The sequence below is a fragment of the Salvelinus namaycush genome, chromosome 2 (assembly GCF_016432855.1).
Source record: "Salvelinus namaycush isolate Seneca chromosome 2, SaNama_1.0, whole genome shotgun sequence".
NCBI lineage: Eukaryota > Metazoa > Chordata > Actinopteri > Salmoniformes > Salmonidae > Salvelinus > Salvelinus namaycush.
Window position 1 is genome coordinate 62027657 of NC_052308.1, and position 23719 is coordinate 62051375.

General features: G+C 42.5%; 2 protein-coding genes across 4 annotated transcripts; one reads left to right on the forward strand and one right to left on the reverse strand.

The window, feature by feature from the left end:
* Positions 1-412: 412 nt before the first annotated feature.
* LOC120065534 (T-complex protein 1 subunit delta-like) lies at positions 413-7548 on the reverse strand. The gene is made up of 13 exons (XM_039016608.1): positions 7255-7548; positions 6723-6775; positions 6529-6618; positions 6175-6283; positions 5656-5920; positions 4763-4895; positions 4429-4568; positions 4067-4163; positions 3841-3951; positions 2547-2677; positions 1328-1562; positions 794-907; positions 413-598 (listed from the first exon to the last, which is right to left on the reverse strand). Exons 1-13 carry the CDS (start codon positions 7376-7378, stop codon positions 584-586), a joined length of 1617 nt encoding a protein of 538 aa, XP_038872536.1. The 5' UTR covers positions 7379-7548; the 3' UTR covers positions 413-583.
* On the forward strand, positions 7133-23367 carry LOC120065518 (tRNA pseudouridine synthase Pus10-like). Of its 3 annotated transcripts, none has more exons than XM_039016595.1 (18): positions 7133-7201; positions 8490-8622; positions 8932-9198; positions 9529-9615; positions 10072-10106; positions 18190-18304; positions 18709-18785; positions 18999-19044; positions 19233-19315; positions 19441-19526; positions 19832-19957; positions 20633-20689; positions 20781-20857; positions 21427-21482; positions 21617-21734; positions 21929-22071; positions 22262-22361; positions 22662-23367. In XM_039016595.1, the coding sequence occupies exons 2-18, from the start codon at positions 8497-8499 to the stop codon at positions 22698-22700; spliced, it is 1638 nt and encodes a 545-aa protein (XP_038872523.1). In that variant the 5' UTR covers positions 7133-7201; positions 8490-8496; the 3' UTR covers positions 22701-23367. The 3 variants fall into 3 exon arrangements, with proteins under 3 accessions (XP_038872523.1, XP_038872513.1, XP_038872528.1); XM_039016585.1 differs by lacking the exon at positions 7133-7201 and adding an exon at positions 7601-7981; XM_039016600.1 differs by lacking the exon at positions 7133-7201 and adding an exon at positions 7601-7981 and having other exon boundaries at positions 19251-19315.
* The last annotated feature ends 352 nt before the right edge of the window (positions 23368-23719 follow it).

Genomic DNA, 23719 nt, shown 5'->3' on the forward strand with positions numbered 1-23719 from the left:
GTTGCAATGACAACATTTAGACCTTGAAATATGACACCTTTCAAATTCAAAGTTTTAGCAGCGGCTTTAAAATGCTCCCGTCATTTCTCGCCCAGATTATTCATGCCAAAAACATAGCATTTAAATAAAATATATTCAACACTTTATTCCATTTCTAAATTGATAACTTTCAGTCTAAAGTTTTTATAGGCATAAAATACATCATGACCCACAGATTGATTTATGTATTAAAATGTAAAATGGTGATAACTACCAAAACCAGGGTTGACAGTTGACTGCCAATGCCACCTGTCATTAACACCATGCCGTTGGTGACACTAGCCTGAGATTTAAAGATGAACTGCTCATCAGTGGGGTCAGTCACCGAGGGAGCACAAGGAAGAAGTACACAAAAAAACACAAAGACAAGACATGGCGTGTCAAAAAAAAAACAGTTTAATTAAATTACAGAATGCATCAACTACAGAGGACTTCTGGACATACAGGTCTTTGCAAACAGCCAGTCCTATGATTCCTTGTGACACAAGCATGTGCAGTAACACACTGGTAACACACTGCTACATTGACAAATCTTCGTAACTTCTTATCGGGTGTTCACCTACAAGACAAGGGGAAAATATTATTACCTTATAAAGGACAATTTAAGTGAAAGTGGGGGGGCTTTCAATTATTAGAGCAATGTGTATTTTTTCTGCTGTTCTGTTCCATACTAAAAAAAGGCATACAAGATTTAATGCAGGTTGAATGAGATAGCCCTCCACTAGTGTCACCAGAGGGTGGTCTGGCCTCTTACCACGTCATCAATTTTAAGGATGCTGCGGACCGTCTCGGTGGCGAGGGTCAGAGCGCTGACAGACACCAGCAGAGGCTGCACCACCAGCTCCTCCAGAATGTTGGAGATACCGCCCTGAGAGAGGAATGGGGAGATCGTTACCCCAGGGGTGTTTAACCAGATGTGAAACATCTCGAACGACGCAGAGATGTAATTAGAGGAGACGAGTCAATTCCCTATTCTACATGATAAACAATCACATATCTGGTATGCAACTGCAGTAATGTAAATCTGAACGACACTCAAAAATGAAGGTTCTGTATCGAGCTGGTGAATGCCTGGGCCACAAGAGACCAGTCAATGAATAGGCAAATCAGTTTACTGCGAGCACACCAGGACAATGAGGTGTTGTCAAGGCGTGACTCTAGCCTCAGGAGACAGTCACATTTGTTCTAAAATCTGAAGGTTCTCAGGATGCAACGTTGAACAAACTATGGCAGGGTGAAAATAAGCATAAAACAAAACAGAATCCAGGAGAGCGTGGCAGGGCCATACCTTGCGGACATTGATCCCGGCAGTCTTCTCGCCCTGGGCGTGCCTATTGCGGAGCTCTGTGACAGTGGAGATGGGGTTGAGGCCAGCGTTCTCGGCCAGTGTGGACGGCACCACTTCCAGAGCGTCTGCGTAGGCCCTCACGCAGTACGCCTCCATGCCTGGCAGCGTGCGGGAGTACTCAGCCAGACGCAGGGCCAGCTCGATCTCAGGGGCGCCGCCACCGGCGATCAGAGCCCTGGGAGGGAGAGATGGCGAGAAAGTCAAGGTATAGAGATTAAACAAAAGTGCCCCCCCATTCTGATAAACTGGTGAAAGCAAATAGGCTGTAGTAGAGTGGGGCGATATGGACAAAAATCCATACTGCAATAAATTAACTTTATTAATATATGTTAACTATAAATTTACAACATTGTGAACCACTGTTTGCATTACCCCTTTAAAACCAATAGTTTAAATGTTGCAGATGTCAATAGACCTATTAACAGCCAACCATATTAGCAAACTTACTTTATGCCAAAACTCACATCTCCAGTATCGGCTACCTACGGTAAGGAACTGCAAAATGCCGACGATAAGTGGTTGGTATAGTCGGAGTCGATCGTTTTTGGTTTATCGTCCAAGCTCGAGGCTATAGCGCTAACATATACTACATTTTCAGATCAGATTGAGTGAAGGATACGGGGATGGAGATGAACCCCACCAATATACATAAGTTAACCAAACAAGGAATTTAATGAATGCAAAGAAAATGGTTATTAGAAAATGACTAAGCTGGTAGATACTTTGGGGCCCACTTCTCCCCCCCTCTCTTCTGTAATAAAAATAGGGTGTTTTAGATCCTACAAAACTGGATGATATCAAAACAGAAATATCTATGGTTGGTTTCAAGATCTATTGGGATCGATCACAAGATCTGTTACGCTCTTTAAAAAGGGTGCACATCCTTCACAGCCATTTTAGGCGTAGTTGCAGTCTTTCAGAGGAGTATGTTCCTCTCAACAGGTCCAGAGCCAGGGGTGAAGCCACTGACCCAGGTCGAAGAGAGGGTTCTCTCTGTCCCCCGGAAATGGCCACTTGTGACACGGACAGCCACGAGTGGACAAAGCTTAGAGGGACTGGTGCTTAATTTTCTATGTAATAATTCCACATACGTCACTGCATGCATCTACAGAGGCAAGTGTTGTTTAGACAGCAGACCAGAGCGGCTACAGTAACGCACCTCTTCTTCACCAGGCAGCGGATGACACACAGAGCGTCGTGGATGGAGCGCTCCGCCTCCTCGATCACCAGCTTGTTGGAGCCGCGCACCACGATGCTCACCGTCTTACCGGGGTTGGTGCAGCCTGTGATCTATGGAGTGGAACAGGCCAGAGAGAAACAGCATGAATTCACTTTAAACCAGACGCATGCCAAAGTTATTATGCAACATGCTGACCAGACCAGGACACGCAGGTTGAAACTCTGAACCAAGTATATTCATTTGGGGACAGGTCAAAAAGCATTAAACATTTATGCCAATTTAGCTAGCTAGCTTGCTAATGCTAGCTAATTTGTCCTGGGATACACATTGGGTTGTTATTTTATCTGAAATGCCCAAGGTCCTCTATTCCGACAATTAATCCACAGATAAAAGGGTCAGAGTTGGTTTCTAGTAATCTCTCCTCCTTCAAGCTTCTTATTTGGACTTTGTGGCAGTTGGCAACCAACTTTAAGCTGCATTACCACTACTAACTGGACTGTGGACCTCAGTTCATCTTTGTCACCCACGTGGGTATATTCTCCTAAAAACCAATGAGGAGATAGGAGAGGTGGGACTTGCAGGGTCTCAAATAGAAAATAGTTCTATTTTAGCGCGAGCATTGTGAGTGCAATGACTGAATAGCATGTGCGTGAGCGTTGAGAAATACATTTACATGTGACGCGAGGGGTGCGGTCAGCATGTTAGAATAAGCTTTTCTGAAACATTCAATCGTTTTTACATTGAACATTTAAAGCAAATAATTGACATTTTCATTCAAGGAGGTTGGAATACACGTAGTGACCATTTTAGGGATTGCATGTAGCCTGTTTGATGACCATTTAACAAGTTCCAAGGGTATTATCATTAGGATAAAAGGCTACCCTGGGGCGGCAGGGTAGCCTAGTGGTTAGAGCGTTGGGCTAGTAACCGAAAGGTTGCAAGTTCAAATCCCCGAGCTGACAAGGTACAAATCTGTCGTTCTGCCCCTGAACAAGGCAGTTAACCCACTGTTCCTAGACCGTCATTGAAAATAAGAGTTTGTTCTTAACTGACTTGCCTAGTTAAATAAAAAAAAAAAGGTTAAAAATGTAAGTCGCTCTGGATAAGAGCGTCTGCTAAATGACTTAAATGTAAATGTAATAAAACGTGGGTATTTTGACACGAGTCCTTCTTCCACATGCATAGTTGTGATGGCAGCCTGAAAGCAGTCCCGTATCCAAGCCTTGGAGATTACTTGAGCCAAATTGCGATTAGTTTAAGTGAATTAGCATACCTTGACTAGCTTGCCAGAGCCATCCAGGCTGACCTCCTCTGCCAGCTCGGCGGTGCCCATCATCTCAGGAAGGAACTGATCAATGTGGGCGATGGGCTTGGTGCCGATAGTCTGTAGGTGTGCAAGGTGGGGGGGCAAGGTTAGCTCAGCATCAGTCAGCCAGCATTTGGCTGTTACAGAACATGACCTACAAAGTAAAGGCCAATCGAACATTATTTTGTTTTACCTTGCAGATGAACTCAATATCCTCCCTCTCGATCTCCTTGATCACCATGATCTTCATCTTGTTCAGGAAGTGGAGGGCCAGATCGCTCAGAGCATCTCTGAAAGAAGTAGGGTCTACTTTTTAACCATGTCTACATCCGCACGTCATCCAGTGATCGAGATAGCATCAGAGACGCAGACAGAAGTCCACCTATGGGAAGAGTCTAATATGGAGTGGAACACCTAGCAAGTATGCTAATGCTTGCCCTTCTATTGAATACATTTCTAGATACTGTGAGTGGTTGGACAAAGTGAATTGATTACATTACAGTGACATGAAATAATGCCTTCACAGTGATGTGACAGTGATGCATCAGGTGTTACCGGAGGATGGACTTCTGGATGAGCAGGACGTTGCAGCCCGCCTTCTTGATCTGTTTGACCAGGTTGAGGATGTAGGCGCGCTCCTCGCGCAGCACGCGGTCCATCTGGGCGTAGTCTGACACTACTATCTGGTTGTCCATCTGGATACGACACGCGAGAGGGACCAACAAAAAGAACATTGAGATGGAACAAAACAATTGTAAGAAAATTAGAAGATCGAGGGGTAATAAAAAGGTAACCGATAAAAATAGGCATAGTCCATAACATCAAGGACATTGACTGACAAACATGTTAGCCAATTTCAACGAGACAGTCAGTGATTGTGATGACTTACGTCGGTTTTGGGCGGGGACAAGCAGAACTGGATGAGGGCGATCTTGGCCTTCTCCACACGGGACATGCCGGAGTTGACCACCTTCTGGGTCAACACTAAGCCATCCACCAGCTCACAGTCATCAATTGTCCCACTGCAGAGAAACACCCAGGACATTATTATGGGTAGAACATCTGTCTAAGGGCAGCAGTGTCTACCTCACTGATTCCAAACAAAGGCAAAGTAATTAATAAAAAAGCATGAGGAAATAATTTGCGTTGTCGATTGAGATTAGTGGATTGTGTGTCTATTCATGCACAAGCCATTGATAAACACTCAAGTAGGACATCAGTGTGGTTGTGTTGCTGATTACACAACTATGTTTTTGATGTAAATTTGTCAGAAGGTGACTGGCAGGGAAAGCAAAGTTGAGCCATTCTGCTAATTGACCGCCTGAGATTGATCTGGCACATCAGACATGTCCACGTCCTCACAGAGAGAGAACTGGGGAGTGAAAATGTGCCTAGTCAAACTGAAATGTAACTGTTGGAAGCTGTCAGAAGCTTCAGGGAAGGGATGGTAACGGTATGACACTGATAATACATTAGTAACCCATGGTATACTGCTGGATCATGTTTTCATTAGGGACTAAACGGCAGAAAAGGAACTGCAAAAGGGGAGGGACTACCTGGACTTTTCCAATAAGAAAAACTAATTTTCCATTGCTAAACATTTGAACATTTCCTGTTGCGTGCCCTAATGAACATGACCCAGAAGTCAATCCTGTAAACAACCCTGTTGGTAATCCTAACTAAACATTTACATTTTAGTCATTTAGCAGACACTACTATAAATAGCTCTGGATAGGAGTGAGTGCATAATCTGGAGCCACCACCCTTCCCCTCCCTCCTCACCCCAGCTTCTTGACAATGTGGATATCGTGCAGGTCCACGCCGGTGGCGGTGGCCGGGTCGATGACGCGCATCACGGCGTCCACGCTCATGGGCGCAAGCAGGCTGGAGTACTGCGACACCACCTTGGAGCACAGGGAGGTGGTGGCGCTGTTCAGCAGTGTCTCGCGGTCGCTCAGGAGCACCGGCTGGCTCATGCCCGTCAGCACCTCCACGCCCTTATCCACCGCCTTCTGGAACGACTCAGAGATTGTGGTGGGGTGGATTCCTGGTGGAGAAGGAGAGGACAGGCAGTTTGTATTAAAGCTTTCGGATGCAGGGACTCCGTTAGATTAGAACTGATTCTGGTCTAGGAGTTTATAGTGTAAACCAGTTGTCACCAAGCCTGGTCCTGGGAGAGCTTCAAGGCTGCTGTTCAGGCTTTTGCCGCAGTCTGGCATAAGCACTTTTTTTTTACTAAGTTTGCCAGACAGGTGGGGTTTGCCCTTTTGATAACTATTCCATTGGTTCCTCATCATTTACCCTTCTGAAGCAACTTGGCACATGCGTCAAGCAGGGCACCAGCAATCACGACCACAGAAGTTGTGCCGTCGCCAGCCTCAATATCCTGGGCTTTGGACAGCTCCACCATCTGAAAGACAAACATAGCTTCAGACTCCTGATATTGTTGATCTTTCAAAAGGACATAGACGCTAGAGAGGAAAGTTCCCCAAAGATGCCTTTAAGAAAATGTGAATTATCACTGAAAAAATGACAGTGCCTTGCCAGATGTCAGAGCAGAAATTTACCATTTCAACAAAAAAAGGCCACAACAATTGTAGATGACAGTGCAGAAACTTGGGAACATATCCCCAGCTCCCTTATCTTGAACCTTACCATCTTGGCTGCAGGGTGCAGCACCTGCATCTGTTTCAGGATGGTGGCCCCGTCATTGGTGATGGTCACATCACCCTTCCCATCCTGAATCTGAAATAATCAATTCCTTTTTCAGTTACAGACAAAATGACCAAAACTTGAGAGATGGTGAAGAGAAGTCAAGAGTACTGATGTAAATAACTACATTTAATTACCATTTTGTCCATCCCCTTAGGGCCAAGGCTGGTTCTGATGCATTCAGCGACAGCTGTCAAACAAAACAAATCTGTTACTTCCACAAAGAGGACACACATTCTATGGACAATATTTACTGCTTGACTACTGAGGGGGACAAGAAGACTCCAAGATACTCTATTGGTTAAAGAGTAGAGTACATAAATGGATGCTCATGACATCAGGACAGTTCATTTAGTCAATTGTTGGTCCTAACAAAGCTAGGGTACAATAAAGATGATTATCTGGTCACGGTTGCTAGATTGTACACTAATGCCAATGTTCTTTAGAACCTTCATGCATCCTTCATGATTTACTCTGTAACAGATTCTAGCTTGCTAACTGGGTACCAACTTGTGGCTAACGGTTGCCCTGCCCAGATTGAGCCAGCAGTAGCATCCATTCATTCATTCGCAAAGGGAGTGTCGCAGCAGCTGTCTGAGGCAAACAAGCGTCAGGGGTAGGTATTTATTCGTCCAACAATGAAATACGAATACTGTATTTGTAGTTTACCCTTTCCTGCGGAGATGTTACTGAACCGAATCTGTGCTGGCTTGTCACGGTCCACATATGCCCCTCGTCCTTTGTTTCTCATCCCACCACTTGGCATCTTCGGTCCAGCCATTGCTTCAAGCATCCTTACTTATTTTCGTCGGAATATGTTACTAAAATACTTTTGATGGGGACAGATGTAACCAAAAACACAGACAGGGCTGCTTGACTTCAGATGGGTCCAGATTCGAATTTATCTCTCGCTCTTTCCAGAACCTTCCAGAGCCACCGATTACGACTCTAGTAGAAAAAGGACCCTCCTGTCAACTTCGAAGGCGCTTTGATATGACGTATTTAGCTGTCTGACAATTTGCCATGCGGGTTTATATGTGGGATGAGACTAGGCTAGTAGAGCACTGTGCGCATCAAACTAGTTTGTTGTACAGTTTAACGAATTAATATGTATATACAGTCATGTAACGGTACGGGTAGGGATATTGTATACAATTAAGGGACCTGTGGTGTTGATCAAAATTATGAAATCCAACCTCATCAACAGATGAATCTATCTAATTCGACCTGTTGTGTCTACCTCTGATGCAGTCTTGTTCCTGTAACGTTAGCTGCATGCTGAGAAACCAAATGACTGAACCACAGAGTTTCTAAACTGTCTTTGACTGAACTCTGTTCTCGCTCTACATAAACATTTGATTGTCTTACAAAGTCTGTAGTTCATTTGCCATTCAAGGTAGGTTTATGACTTGTTGTTTTTGCTTCGCAAGCTTGTGCTTATTTGTATTCTCAGATAAAGCTATAGCTATTTTAGAAACTACAGTAGCGAGCTAGCTGTATTGGCTAGCTGCACATTATAACATGAAATGCATCAACATCCACACAGGGCTGCGAGTGTGACCTAGTGCTAGCAATGTGTCTCAGAGCAAGCAGCCTTGTCCAGTATTGTACAGTAGTACACATTACATTTTACTTATGGGTTAACGGAGATTATAGCCCCCATAACTATATTTGTAGTGAAAAGTGTGCTTGCAAGCTTAGCTTCAGCTACCAATGATTGTAACCTCACCCTACAGTGTGTGATATGTTATGAGCATGGTGATGTGCATATCATATTACTCTTAGATAACTTACAGTAGCACTGATTCTACTGGCAGCTAACTTGTAGTGGGTTTGCCAGACATAACTGTACATTCAACTTTCTTACTGATCTCATTAATCTATGATCTCTGTCCATTTTACAGCAGTATTATGTTGCCCTTGAAGGAGAAAGATAGACCAATAGTGAAGAAGCTGCTGGAAGCAGGATGCTGCGCCCGCTGTGTCCTGAGGTTCTGCTGCTTGGGTGTGCAGTCGGCCTACCGCCAGTCTTATGAGGCCAGTACTCTTGCTGCATTGTATTGTCTTTGCACTTAAAGCAGGGACAGACATACAGACATTTCAGAGATACAAGTGCAAAGACAATTAAGTAGCTCCAACGTTCTTCTTTGTAGGTAGCCTCGGCTTCACGCTTTGCGTGAAAGCCTGTGGCAGACGCTACTTTGTAGGTGACCTAGGTGTGCTCCTTTAGAAGAAATGTGCCCATGATCCAACTTGCTGTCATATTGTCGGTGAACTGAATTGCTGGCAGATATTTTAATATATTTTTTTGTTGCTGAATAATGTTTTTCTGTTTGTCATGCTCAGGATACAGCAAGGGAACTTTGTGCTTTCGTCAGTGATCCAGAGAATAACGGATCCCAAGATGCAGCCGTGCTGGAGCAGCACACAGAAGACCCCCCTAGTAAAAAAATCAAGATGGATGCCGCAGAGACGGACGTCCAATCAGAAGGCGACTCTGCTGTGGTTCCCACGGTGATGGAGGAAGGCGACGCCGAGCCAGCGGACTCGGACGTGTGTGTGGTGTGCCTGGGAGTTCTACAGCAGTTCTGTGATGAAGCCTATGCCATAAAGGTGTGTTTGGTCACTATTAATCCTATTGCATTAGGAGCCACTGTTGTTTTACATGATACCTATGACTATGTACGTCTTTATGTGTGTCCCAAATGACACCCTGGTCAAAAGTAGTGCACTATATAGATAATAGGGTACCATTTTAGGACACAACCTTGAAGATTAAAATGAAATGAAAGACCTTAGTACCTGCCTAGTGATCAAATACCCCATCATCAATCAATGCTCCAGTCTACCAGAATATGCCTCAAATACCACAGCTTGAGGACAGAACCAACACTGGAATTTGGGGGGGGGGATTCATGATACTGTTTTTGTGTGTGTGTGCAGATATCGGAGGTGGTGAAGGCCAAAAACTACCAGTTTGACACGATGGTACTGTCCGTCTCCCTACCGGCCCAGCTGTCTGTCAGAGAGGTCAGTGGTTACATTGTAGGCCTTGGCTGATAACTGATGTCACGCAATTGTCTACCTATCAGCTTACAGTATATCCAAATGGTTTGTCTCAAAACAACTTCCATTCAATAGAAACGTATGATTATTTAAACCTCAGTTGATTCTGTCATAGCCACTCAGTCAGTCTAGCCTGGACACTAGTCGTTCTATACAGGGTGATGTGTGGCAGTGCGAGACTTTGATACAGTCAATAATGCAGTATCATGTCCCTGGGTTGGCCATTAGAGAGCATAGTTACCTCATAGTTAGTGGTACTGCGTCTATCTACTCCAGAGTAGACTGAAGTGCAATCGCAAGAGCCATTGTTTCTAGATGTGGCACTCCCATTAGGGTGTGCATGACGGATGCTTGTAAACAGACAAGGGGTTACTCATTTCTGAACATGTACCCTCCTCTCTCTCTGCCACACTCCTACAGCACTCTTGTTGGCTGCATGTAAAGAAGGAAGTGAGGTAAGTTCGCTACACCAGAGTGGCGTCCATCTATCTAGCCTAATTTCTCTCCGTTAAAGAAATCATTCTAATCTGAAAGTATCATCACATTGAAATATTACAGTGTTCTATACTATATTATGACCACACATCTTTCACGTTACCTTTTATAACGTCATGATCATGTCTTAACCCATAACAGTCTAAGTCAGGGGAGGGCGGGGTTCTAATAAGCTATATGGAATTGTTTTAAGAAGGTCATACCAAGGATCACTTAGCTATTTGATTTTTTTTTTTTTTTTTCTTTGGGGGGGTGGATCAGCTTAATATTGCGGAAAGAATGTTGCTTCCAATGTAATTGTCTGCATCATTTCCAATCCCCCATATTTTTTTGGGTAAATATATATATCCATTCACGTATGCATACATATACACATATATACATACACATACCTACATAGACATACATACTTTTTTTAAAGAGTATACCTTTATTATTATTCCCCGCAAACCCTACCACCGATCCCCCAATTGGAGTAAACTGATAAACATTTCTGTTTTTACCTTCAATTTATACATCTTATACACATTTTACAGACACAGTCTACTTTATAATAGTTCTCTCTTGTTTGTTCTTAGTCCTTCCTCTATTTCTGTTGTCCATCCAGTTTGATTTCCACTTGTAACTGTGCTATTTCACAATAGCTCCGCACCTATACACATTTCACAGATCCCGTATGCCCTACATTGTTTATCTTGTTATTAGTCCCACCCTTCAGCTCCACTCAACCTTTCCCATCTATCTTCCAACATCATCCATTTCGGATTTTTATTTGCCATATATTTTTCAACTGTGCTGTGATGCTTCACAAAAGATTTGAATCTTCCTATTCTCATAGCTTCCACGGATTGTAAATTAAAAATAAACATTTTTGCTAAAATAATTATTATATTATTGATTGATTGACTATGGCTTTTCAAATCCCCCAGTATTGCTATCTGTAGCGTTAGTTCTACGCAAATGTTGCAATTCTTCAACCATTCCTGGACCTGTGACCAAAAACGAGCTACATGCGGACAATACCAAAATAAATGGTCTAATGACTCTGCCTCCTCACAGCAGAATCTACAGAGCTGGGAAGATTGTATCGCCCATATATATAACATTCTATTAGTTGCAAGAATTTTGTACAATAATTTAAATTGAAAAATTCGAAGTTTTGAATCCGGCGTTGTTTTGCGTATCAATTCATAAACCATGTGCCATGGAATGGGTACATCGAAAATCTCTTCCCAACTATTTTGCAATTTATATGGCACAGCTGTAAGTTTTTTGGTCCTTAAATGAAATTGGTATATGTTTTTATTTATCACACTTTTTTTTAACCATTTATGTTCTTTAATATAAGGCCGACATACAAGTTCCTTACTTTTATCCCCTTCCACCTGCCTCTTCCATTTTTGTGGTAATGCTGCAATTAATTGGTTGTAATTTTGGGTAGAGCAGACATTTCCATATGTCTGTGTTAGCTGCATGTGTGACATTACTCCACCAGTCCTATTTATGATATCATTCACAAAAATTATACCTTTTTTAAACATTTCTTCGATAAATACAGTTTTTTTATCAATTACTATATTTGAATTTAACCACAAGATTTGTTGTACTATTTGTTCCGTCCTTTCAGGTGGATTAAACTGAAATTGCAACCAACTTTCTAAGGCTTGTTTAAAAAATAAAGATATTTTGGAGATTATTTCCTTTTCAAGCAACCGAAAGTGAGCAGGTGTAATCTGAATAAAGGGAAAAAGGCCCTTCTTGAACATAGGATGAGACATTCGTACCAATCTACTAGAGAACCAGTTTGGATTTAAGTATAACTTTTGTATGACTGATGCCTTTAGTGAGAGGTCTAATGCTTTAATATTTAATAATTTCTGCCCTCCGAATTCATATTCGTTATATAAATAGGCCCTTTTAATTTTATCTGGCTTGCCGTTCCAAATAAAATTGAATATTTTTTGTTCATATAATTTAAAAAGCAGGTCACTAGGTGTAGGCAAAACCATAAGCAAATAGGTAAACTGTGATATGATTAAAGAGTTAATCAGGGTGATTTTCCCACAAATAGACAGGTATTTTCCTTTCCATGGTAGCAAGATCTTATCTATTTTTGCTAACTTTCTATAAAAATTTATTGGAGTGAGATCATTTCTTTCTTTTGGGATTTGTATACCGAGTATGTCCACATCACCGTCAGACCATTTAATTGGTAAACTACATGGCAATGTAAAATGTGTATTTTTTAGTGATCCAATACGTAATATGGTACATTTATCATAATTTGGTTTTAATCCAGAGAGGATAGCAAATGTATCTAGATCCTCTAAGAGGCCGTGGAGAGATTCTAGTTGTGGTTTTAAAAGAAAACATGAATCATCAGCGTACAATGACACCTTAGTTTTTAGGGCCTGGATTTCTAATCCCTTAATATTAATGTTTGATCTAATTTTAACAGCTAACATTTCGATGGCAATAATAAATAGATATGCCGATAGTGGACAACCTTGTTTTACTCCTCTAGATAGTTTAAAACTTTCTGAGATGTAGCCATTATTTACTATTTTACACCTAGGGTTACTATACATAATTTTTACCCATTTTATAAGAGATTCCCCAAAATTGAAATATTCTAGGCATTTATATATAAACTCCAGTCGTACTTTATCAAAAGCCTTTTCAAAATCAGCTATGAAAACCAGGCCTGGTGTCCCCGATATTTCATAGTGTTCTATTGTTTCCAGTACTTGCCTTATATTATCTCCAATGTATCGTCCATGTAAAAAACCTGTCTGATTAGGATGAATAATATCTGACAAAACTTTTTTTATTCTATGCGCCAAGCATTTTGCTAGGATTTTTGCATCACAACACTGAAGTGTAAGAGGTCTCCAATTTTTTAAATGGACTGGATCTTTATATATACCACTTGGGTCCTGTTTCAGTAATAATGATATCACACCTTCTTGTTGCGTGTCTGATAATCTATCATTTATATAGGAGTGGTTAAAACAAGCTAATAATGGTCCTTTGAGTATATCAAAAAAATGTTTGTATACTTCCACTGGTATGCCATCCAGTCCTGGAGTTTTCCCATCCTTAAAGGCCCCAATTGCATCAAGTAGTTCCTCCTCTGTAATTAGGCCTTCACATGAGTCTTTCTGTACAGATGTTAATTTTACATTATTATTATTAGGGAAAAAATCCATACAATTAGTTTCAGTTAGTGGAGATGGAGGAGCCTGAAACGAAAATATATTCTTAAAGTACTTTACTTCCTCTTTCAAAATATCATTTGGTGAATCATGCGTGACTCCATCATTTGTAACAAGTTTTAATACGTTTTTTTTGGTAGCATTTCTATATTGAAGATTGAAAAAGAATTTGGTGCATTTTTCCCCATATTCCATCCAGTTCGCTTTATTTTTATAATATATTACACTGGATCTTTCTTGAATAAGTTCCTCCATTTCTTTTTGTTTTTCCTCTAACTTATTCTGTGCCTCTATGGTACCGTTTTTATTGTTATCTAACTGTACTGTTAGTCCTTCAATTTCCTTTGTTAATATGGACTCTTTTGATCGAAATTGCTTTTGTTTTATATATGAGTACTGAATTGCATGGCCTCTAAAGGCACACTTAAAAGTGTCCCATACAATATGGGGATCTGCTGTACCTATGTTATGTCTAAAAAAGTCAGTTATAAATTCCTCTGTCCTAGTTCTAAACAATTTATCATCTAGTAGGCTTTGATTAAATTTCCAATATCCTCGCCCACGTGGAAATTCTGTAAGAGTAATATATATGCCAATTATGTGATGGTCCGACCGCATTCTGTCCCCTATCAAACACTTAACTTTTGGTGCCAGAGAGAATGATATAAGAAAGTAGTCAAGGCGACTAGCTTGATTAAGCCTCCGCCATGTATATCTCACTAGGTCAGGGTATTTAAGTCTCCATATATCCACTAATTCCAATATATCCATGACATTCCTGATTTCCTTAAGTGCCTGAGGGTGATAGTTTGTAGTGTGATTTCCCCTCCGGTCCATAGAGGTATTTAAGACCGTATTAAAATCTCCCACTATAATAATAGAGTCTAGTGTTGCTTGTAGAGTTGATACATTCTTATATATATTGTCAAAGAAGCTTGGATCATCATTATTCGGACCGTATAGGTTAATAAGCCATATATGTTTATTGTCCAATAACATATTTAAAATAATCCATCTACCTTGAGGATCTGTTTGGACAAGTTGCACATTTGGATCAAAGTTATTATTAATTAAAACCATCACCCCTTTTGAATTTCTTTGCCCATGGGAGAAATATATTTCGCCCCCCCAGTTCTTTTTCCACAAAACTTCATCTAAAACTGTCGAATGGGTTTCCTGTAAACAGTAGATATTATAATCCTTCTCTTTTAGCCAGGTAAATACTGATCGTCTTTTCTTATTATCTGCTAAGCCATTACAATTGTAACTGGCTATACTTATTTCACCACTTACCATAATGAGACACACCTTTCAATTATTTTTATCAAAATATATGTTTGTAAACGTCCTATTAAAAAGTAACATAATGATTGAGTTTCTATATAGTTGTACCATGACATTTGCATCTCCACTAAGCAAACCTCCAATTGGTCCCCACTATTCCACCCGCCAAAAGCCCCCATTTGATTTTTGATTTTGAATTGTAAGACCCCTGGAAGTATCCCAAAAATATATTTAAAATTTAAATGAAAAATGCTATCTGGCCTTACTGCTATTAGCCCATACAAACGCATTGAATAACAGATTCACTACATGGAACAACAGATAGTCCCCCCCCCAAAAAATCTAAAGGAAGTTTGTTCTGAAGTGTCTGTCCAATATCTGAGAGATATAAGAAAGATCAAGAAACATTTGTTGTTATTTTTGGCACTAAACAGTCTCCATATATACTTCCATTCATTTTTTCAACTTGTCCGGGGGGGACCATCAGACATGTCTTGTGAGGCCTCTGGACGTCCTAGAGCAAAACAACCGACATGTATGTGTTCCTGAGAGTCTCGCCCATATTATTTTGGCCTTTATTTCCGACACGGAGCCCCGCCGATCCATCACGACTGGTCTGCCGACGTAATCGTCCGATGTGGTTTCAACAGGCTTTTCCGTTGCGATGTCACCAAAGACCCATCTGCTAGCCCCGGCCCGCTAGCTTTCTGAATCGCCGTGTCTCCAGCTCGCCTAGCGTAGTAGCGACTACCAAACGGCTCCCTGACTCACCTATTGCTGCTCATTGGACCCTATGATCACTCAGCTACACATGCCTCTCTCTAATGTCAATATGCCTTGTCTTCTGCTGTTTTGGTTAGTTATTGTTTAGGAAGCCGATATGGAAGCCGATATGCAACTTTTCAGGGAAGTCAGGAACCAATATTCAGTTAGGAAAGCTAAGGCTAGATTTTTCAAACAGAAATGTGTATCCTGTAGCACTAATTCCAAAAAGTTTTGGGACACTGTAAAGTCCACGGAGAATAAGAGCTCCTCCCAGCTGCCCACTGTACTGAGGCTAGGAAACACTGTCACCACCGATAAATCACCTACGATAATCGAGAATTTCAATAAGCATTTTTCTACGGCTGGCCATGCTTTCCACCTAGCTACCCCTACCCCGACCAACAGCTCTGTACCCCCCGCAGCAACTTGCCCAAGCCCCCCCCCCCGCTTCTCCTTCACCCAAATCCAGATAGCTGATGTTCTGAAAGAGCTGCAAAATCTGGATCCCTACAAATCAGCTGGGTTAGACAATCTGGACCCTCTCTTTGTAAAATTATCCGCCGAAATTGTTGCAACCCCTATTACTAACCTGTTCAACCTCTCTTTCGTATCATCTGAGATCCCTAAAGATTGGAAAGCTGCCGCGGTTATCTCCCTCTTCCCCCTCTCCAAACTGTTACAGACCTATATCCATCCTGCCCTGCCTTTCTAAAGTCTTCGAAAGCCAAGTTAACAAACAGATCACCGACCATTTCGAATCCCACCATACCTTCTCCGCTATGCAATCTGGTTTCCGAGCTGGTCATGGGTGCACCTCAGCCACGCTCAAGGTCCTAAACGATATCATAACCGCCATCGATAAAAGACAGTACTGTGCAGCCGTTTTCAACGACCTGGCCAAGGCTTTCGACTCTGTCAATCACCGCATTCCTATCGGCAGACTCAATAGCCTTGGTTTCTCAAATGACTGCCTCGCCTGGTTCACCAACTACTTCTCAGATAAAGTTCAGTGTGTCAATTCGGAGGGCCTGTTGTCTGGACCTCTGGCAGTCTCTATGGGGGTGCCACAGTTTTCAATTCTCGGGCCGACTCGTTTCTCTGTATACATCAATGATGTCGCTCTTGCTGCTGGTGATTCTCTGATCCACCTCTACGCAGACGACACCATTCTGTATACATCTGGCCCTTCCTTGGACACTGTGTTAACAAACCTCCAAACGAGCTTCAATGCCATACAACACTCCTTCCGTGGCCAACAACTGCTCTTAAATGCAAGTAAAACTAAATGCATGCTCTTCAACCGATTGCTGCCCGCACCTGCCCGCCCGCCTAGCATCACTACTCTGGACTGGTCTGACTTAGAATATGTGGACAACTACAAATACCTAGGTGTCTGGTTAGACTGTAAACTCTCCTTCCAGACTCACATTAAGCATCTCCTATCCAAAATTAAATCTAGAATCGGCTTCCTATTTCGCATCAAAGCCTCCTTCACTCATCCTGCCAAACATACCCTCGTAAAACTGACTATCCTACCGATCCTTGACTTCGGCGATATCATTTACAAAATAGCCTCCAACACTCTACTCAGCAAATTGGATGTAGTCTATCACAGTGCCATCCGATTTGTCACCAAAGCCCCATATACTACCCACCACTGTGACCTGTATGCTCTCGTTGGCTGGCCCGCGCTACATATTCGTCGCCAAAAACCAGGTCATCTATAAGTCTTTGCTAGATAAAGCCCCGCCTTATCTCGGCTCACTGGTCACCATAGCAACACCCACCCGTAGCACATGCTCCAGCAGGTATATTTCACTGGTCATCCCTAAAGCCAAAACCAACTTTGGCTGCCTTTCTTTACAGTTCTCTGCTACCAATGACTGGAACGAATTGCAAAAATCACTGAAGCTGGAGACTTATATCTCCCCCACTAACTTTAAGCATCAGCTGTCAGAGCAGCTTACCGATCACTGTACCTGTACACAGCCCATCTGTAAATAGCACACCGAACTACCTCATCCCCATATTATTTATTTTTTGCTCTTTTGCACCCCAGTATCTTTACTTGCACATCATCATCTGCACATCTATCACTCCAGTGATAATGCTAAATTGTCATTATTTCGCCTCTATGGCCTATTTATTGCCTTGCCTCTCTACTCTTCTACATTTGCACACACTGTACATACATTTTTCTATTGTGTTATTGACTGTACCTTTGTTTATCCCATGTGTAACTCTGTTGTTATTTTTGTCACACTGCTTTGCTTTATCTTGGCCCCAGGTTGCAGTGGTAAATGAGAACTTGTTCTCAACTGGCTTAACTGGTTAACTAAAGGTAAAATAAAAAATAAATAAAATTAGTGTGTAGCCCAAACTGTTCGGACGCTACAGACATAAGTTGGAAGATCTGCTGTACCGACTTCAGACGAGTCCCAAGACACTTGTGGGGGTTGTAGAGTAAAACGGAGAACACCATTGTGTTCGTGAGAGTCTCATCTTTCCATAGAGTAATAAACCGTTCAGACACTACAGACAATTTTGTGAGTAGACCGAAGTCTCATGGTCTGACACACTGCTCTAGTTCTTTCACCTCCGATGCGGAAGTGATGGATCAAGGTGCATCCAATGCAAAAAAACAGTATCTCTAGATTAAACTGACAGATTTTTATGGGGATGTTTGTATTATGTTAATTCGATTTCCGCAGGGGCGCGGACATCGACCTTAGGGGTTTTTAATACTTTCATTAATTATGTTGAATTTGTTACCAAACAGGGAGAAGTCTATGTGCCTCGATATGGATGATGTCATCCAGGTGAAGGAGGCCTTCAAGTGGACCATGCAGGGACTGGTGTCCAAAGAGCTGGGGGGCATACCTGTGGTGACCAAGGTCAGTGACCCATGACCCGGAAGTAGCCATACAGTAGCTTCACATGCTGATGGGTCAGACACCGCTGTTGAATAAGACTTGTCATACAGTTACGGTATAATGCACTACTTGTATCTATAGCAATAACCTGTAATGAGCTAGCATGGTCCCAGATCTGTTTGTGGCCTTGTCAAGTCAATTGCTATCATTGACAAGAAAAACATGACCGGGAGTTGACATGGCGGAACAAACCGACTTGCACTGTGATAAGTGTTCTCTCAGTAAACTTACCCTGGTAAAATAAAGGCAAATCAAATCAAATGTAAGTGACAAAATTATATGAATTCCTGAAAGGAATTTATTTTTATTCTGGATTTTTTTTTGTTCTATTTTTATTACATTTTATTTTCCTCTTCATCCTACAGATCAGTCGACAAACTGAACAGTTTGAGGTGGGCGTGGGGTTTACACACCCAGAGACAGACTCAGACTGCCACTTCCTGTAAGTCCTCCAATCACACTACTCCTCAGGGAATAGATAAGATGAATAGATTGACTAGACAGCTAGATGGATGGCGGGAGGGATGGATGGACGGACGTGCGGAAGGACTGATTGACTGACTGATTGATAGCAAAATACATGTAATATTGAATGTAATATGTAAGGATTTTTATGAAACTACATTCTACTTCTCTGGTTTATTCTTGCAATCAGGGCTGTCATCTGTTCAGACTGCTTCAGACCAACTAAGAACAAACAGGTGAGTGAAAAAGCCAATTGGAGCCATGTCACGTGACATTTGAGCAAAATGGGTTGTTGGTATAAATGGTTTTGATAAGTCCTGTGAATGTTTTCGTCCAATTGCTTTTTTGTTACCAATGGCGACATACTGCTCATTCTTTGTCATTCCATATCTCTCTGTGTTACTGTCTTTTCTCTGATCTCTAGTTTATTGTCCCACAACAGAATGTCTTCACTAGAATGGCCGTGGTCAAAGCCCTCGAGAAGGTTTCCGATGAGAAGTTTCTGAAGTAATCAAGTTATTCTTGCTTTTTTTTTTTTTTTTTTTTTTACTGTTTCTCTGTCTTCACTCTTTTGAGAGAACTCACAATCTAACTGCATGTATTGCTCAATGATATTTATTTTCTCTCACTAGAAAGTTCCCCTGTCCCCCTACAAGGCCAGCGAGCAAATGCATCGCTCAAGACGTGCAGTGTCTTCACGTTTCTGTATTTGTGGCGGGTAAGGTTGTTTATGACATCCCTTTTGGATGATTTGAACCAAAGGAGGGCTTTGAGATTATCAAGAGTGGGGTCCGTTCACTTTACACTTCAGTAATGTATTCAGTTGGGGGCGAATCCTAACATCCACTTAGGTAAGTCAAATTTTCACTTAATCCCCCATTGACATCAATGCAGGGCTAAGTAAGGAAAAGTTAGGATTCACCCGTCATGCCTTGGGATTTTACGGTTATTTACAATCCAATACTGAAGAGTTGTTTTTAAGGGTTTGAATTGACTCCTTTATGTTTGTCCCTGTGTTTTTAGGGAGGTACAACAAGTTCTCCCGCACCCTGCCCCAGACCCCCTGGGTGATTGACGGAGAGAGGAGGATGGAGTCCTCGGTGGAGGAGCTAATCGCTGCCCCCCTCCTCTCCTCTTTCCGGGCCGAGGGTGAGCGTATACTGGGTGGTGTTCAGAAGGCCACACTGTAGCAAAATGTTTTGCAACAGGAAACAAAAATCTGTGTTCTTATTAGATGAGTTCAGGTAGAACCTCCTTGTTTCGCTCTGTTTTTAAACGTTTTCTCCTTACTGAACCTGGTAGGCTCTACAAATTATTACCTTGGGATAGACAGACCATAGAGATAGATAGAGGGCCCAAAAGCCTGTTTTAGCATGGGCAGCGCCATTGAGAACTTTCACCATTTTGAAGTAGTCAACTGGTGGGACTTCCTATGGGTTAATGAAGAATCACATGATTCCACCAAGGTCATCAGGAGGGATTAGCCAATTAATTATACTCGTGAGCAAACGTGCCATAGCTGCAGGTGGCAGTCAATCAGCAACCATGGCTTCATACCTGTTCAATCACACTACAGGTAGCAGTATGCACCCTTTCAGTTCTTTTGCCAATTCATAGAAGTAGTAGAAGAAGAAAATTGACTAATTCAAAAGAGATGGCCTAAATGGCGCTGCCCATGCTCTCACTGATGCCATAATGGGACAGATGCAATGATCCAATGTCTATCTAAGTCAATGAGAAAGACAGATCAAAAAGAATACACTGGTGAATGAATCTGGTATTTCAAGTAATGTCTTTCTCCTCTTGTCCTTCTGGTCTTCGCAGGGTTTAATTTCTCCTCCTCAGGAAGGGAGGACGTGGATGTGCGGACACTTGGAAATGGTCAGACACACAACATACATGTATGTTTACACATCCTCAGTCCTTGTTTCCGTCAATGTGAGGTGTAACGGAGGTGTCTCCCCCTTCGCAGGTCGTCCGTTTGCACTGGAGCTGCTAAATCCTCACAGAGCCAGGTTCAATAAGGCAGAGGTCCGACAGCTGCAGGAGGTACACACACAGTGTCTCTGCAGGGTCACACACACACAGCGTCTCTGCAGGGTCACACACACACACAGCATCTCTGCAGGGTCACACACACACAGCGTCTCTGCAGGGTCACACACACACAGCGTCTCTGCAGGGTCACACACACACAGCGTCTCTGCAGGGTCACACACACACAGCGTCTCTGCAGGGTCACACACACACACAGCGTCTCTGCAGGGTCACACACACACACAGCGTCTCTGCAGGGTCACACACACACACAGCGTCTCTGCAGGGTCACACACACACACAGCGTCTCTGCAGGGTCACACACACACAGCGTCTCTGCAGGGTCACACACACACAGCGTCTCTGCAGGGTCACACACACACAGCGTCTCTGCAGGGTCACACACACACACAGCGTTTCTGCAGGGTCACACACACACACAGCGTCTCTGCAGGGTCACACACACACAGCGTCTCTGCAGGGTCACACACACACAGCGTCTCTGCAGAGTCACACACACAGCGTTTCTGCAGGGTCACACACACAGGACTTGACCACAGCCCTATATTTTCTTCTCACAGACCATCAACCAGTCCTCTGACAAAATCCGAGTACGAGATCTACAGATCGTAAGCAGGTGAGCGACGCAGTAGAAAAATGGGGCTCACTTCTGTCCAGAGACATAAGAATTATGCTGACAGGACATACTGTTTGTGTGTGTGTGTGCGTGTGCGTGTGCGTGTGCGCGTGTGCGTGTGTGTGTGTGTGTAGAGATGCTATGGGTCACATGAAGGAGGGTGAGGAGGACAAGACCAAGTCGTACACCGCCCTCATATGGACCCAGAAAGCCATCAACAAAGACGACATCACGTTCTTAGAGGAAACCAAAGTGAGTGTTGAATGCTATTTTTAAATGACATTATATTTGCATATAAAATCACAGTGGTAAACATCTTGGTTGTAGTTTATTTTATGGTATGTGTTCTATAAACTTTGGTTTGCTCATTCAGTGTAAACAGTACCTTAAAATAAAGTTCTGCCTACCTACGGTATGTGTTGATATTCTTTGGCTTGGTCATATAGGAGTTGAAGCTAGCTCAGAAGACGCCACTAAGAGTGTTGCATCGCAGGCCGCTGGCCGTCAGAGAGCGCGTCATTCACACCATGAGTACATGCTTCCTGGACGCGCATCACTTCCACCTGAAGCTGCGCACGCAGGCAGGGACGTATCCTTTACACAGAACGAAGCAAAACAGTGCGATACACCAATAGTCATACACAAACCCACACGTACACACAAAGGGAGGTGTTAAGGTTGAGAGACATTCACAGTTATATACTTACACACACAATAACACATTCAATTTTTTTTATCATGAACAACTCACCCAATGTCTTTACCTTAGCTGTTCCCAGTTACATCAAGGAGTTTGTCCACGGAGACTTTGGTCGCACCAAGCCCAATCTGTGTGATCTGCTGAAGACTGAGACTGATATCCTAGAGCTGGACGTTGAGGTGGGTATTTTAGAAAGTTGACAATAAATGTATCTAGCTTTTTGTGGGATATTAAAATAAGACACAGTGCACAGGGATTATTGTATTAAAAATAGCGAGACACAGTTGAAAAGTTAATTAATCATTGAAAGGGATAAAGCGATTTTACTTATTTCGATATTGGTTTCCTTACCTTGAAAGCAGTCTGTGCTTTCAAGCTAAGAATACAAATATAGAAAATTGCCGAACTATGATTGAACATGCAGGTGACTCAAAAGGGTTCTTCTGAGTTTAGTCTTTCTCTCTCTGGGCGTTCCTCAGTCTGTAGATGTGGACTGGCCACCCTCCATCCCGGAGTGAATAAAGCGTGAACCTCGTCTCACTGATGCTGTTGGGGATGCCAAAAGGAGCCCTAGTTCTGATGGGCCATACCTTCACCTATTGGACCCCCACCACCACCAACTCTGTTTAGCTCAGTTCCACTGATCTCTAGATGATATGGATAGTGTCAATATATTTGTTTGTTTTTCTTGAGGTCAATACAGATGATTTTGAAATGACTGAATCTGTGCAGCACGTGCGCTGAGCTGAGGCCTTGAACTGATCTTAGATATACATGTCTTTGAGAGCCGTAGCAGGGACTGGGTGTGAATGGCACTGCTGATGGAAAGAACTACAATCCAAGTGAATTGCACCCTGGTGTCCCAAGTCTGAATTAGTCCCTTATTAGCAGAGGATGAAAAGCAGAAGTGTTTCGGCCCTCCAGGACAGACATTGAACAGCCCTTTTATAGAGCTTCGCGGTAGTATATGGTCAGTATTTTGTGTGTATTTTCCTCAGTTGATTTAGAGGTTTTTGTTCAGCCTTAAAATCAATTGTTTACCCATGGATTGTCCCATAGGCAAAAGGAGAGCAATGCTATACTTTTTTTTTGTATGAAAAATATTTGATTGATGTCTCCCATCAGCATAATGTTCCCCATTGTACATCCCATCCAAATAAAGGCCTGGGTTATGTTTTGTGCACACAATGGAAAACTTTTTGCTTCATATTGAACAAGTCCACACCAGTGTGTCGCCAGTGTTTTATGTTAAAGAGAAACTTCAGCATCTACTGCCCCGGAATCACAGGAACTCGTGGATACCATTTTTATGTCTCTTTGTGCCATTTGAAGGGAGTTGCTAACTAGCGTTAGCGCAATGACTGGAAGTGTATGGGTAGCAGATACCCATAGTTTTCCAGTCATTGCGCTAACGCTAGTTAGTATTTGCTTGTGAAACTACTTCTTGCTTCCTTCATACTGGACAGAGAAAAAATGGTATCAATGAGTTCATGTGATTCTGGGAAAGTAGATAAAAGGCCTCATTGCCAAAATCCCG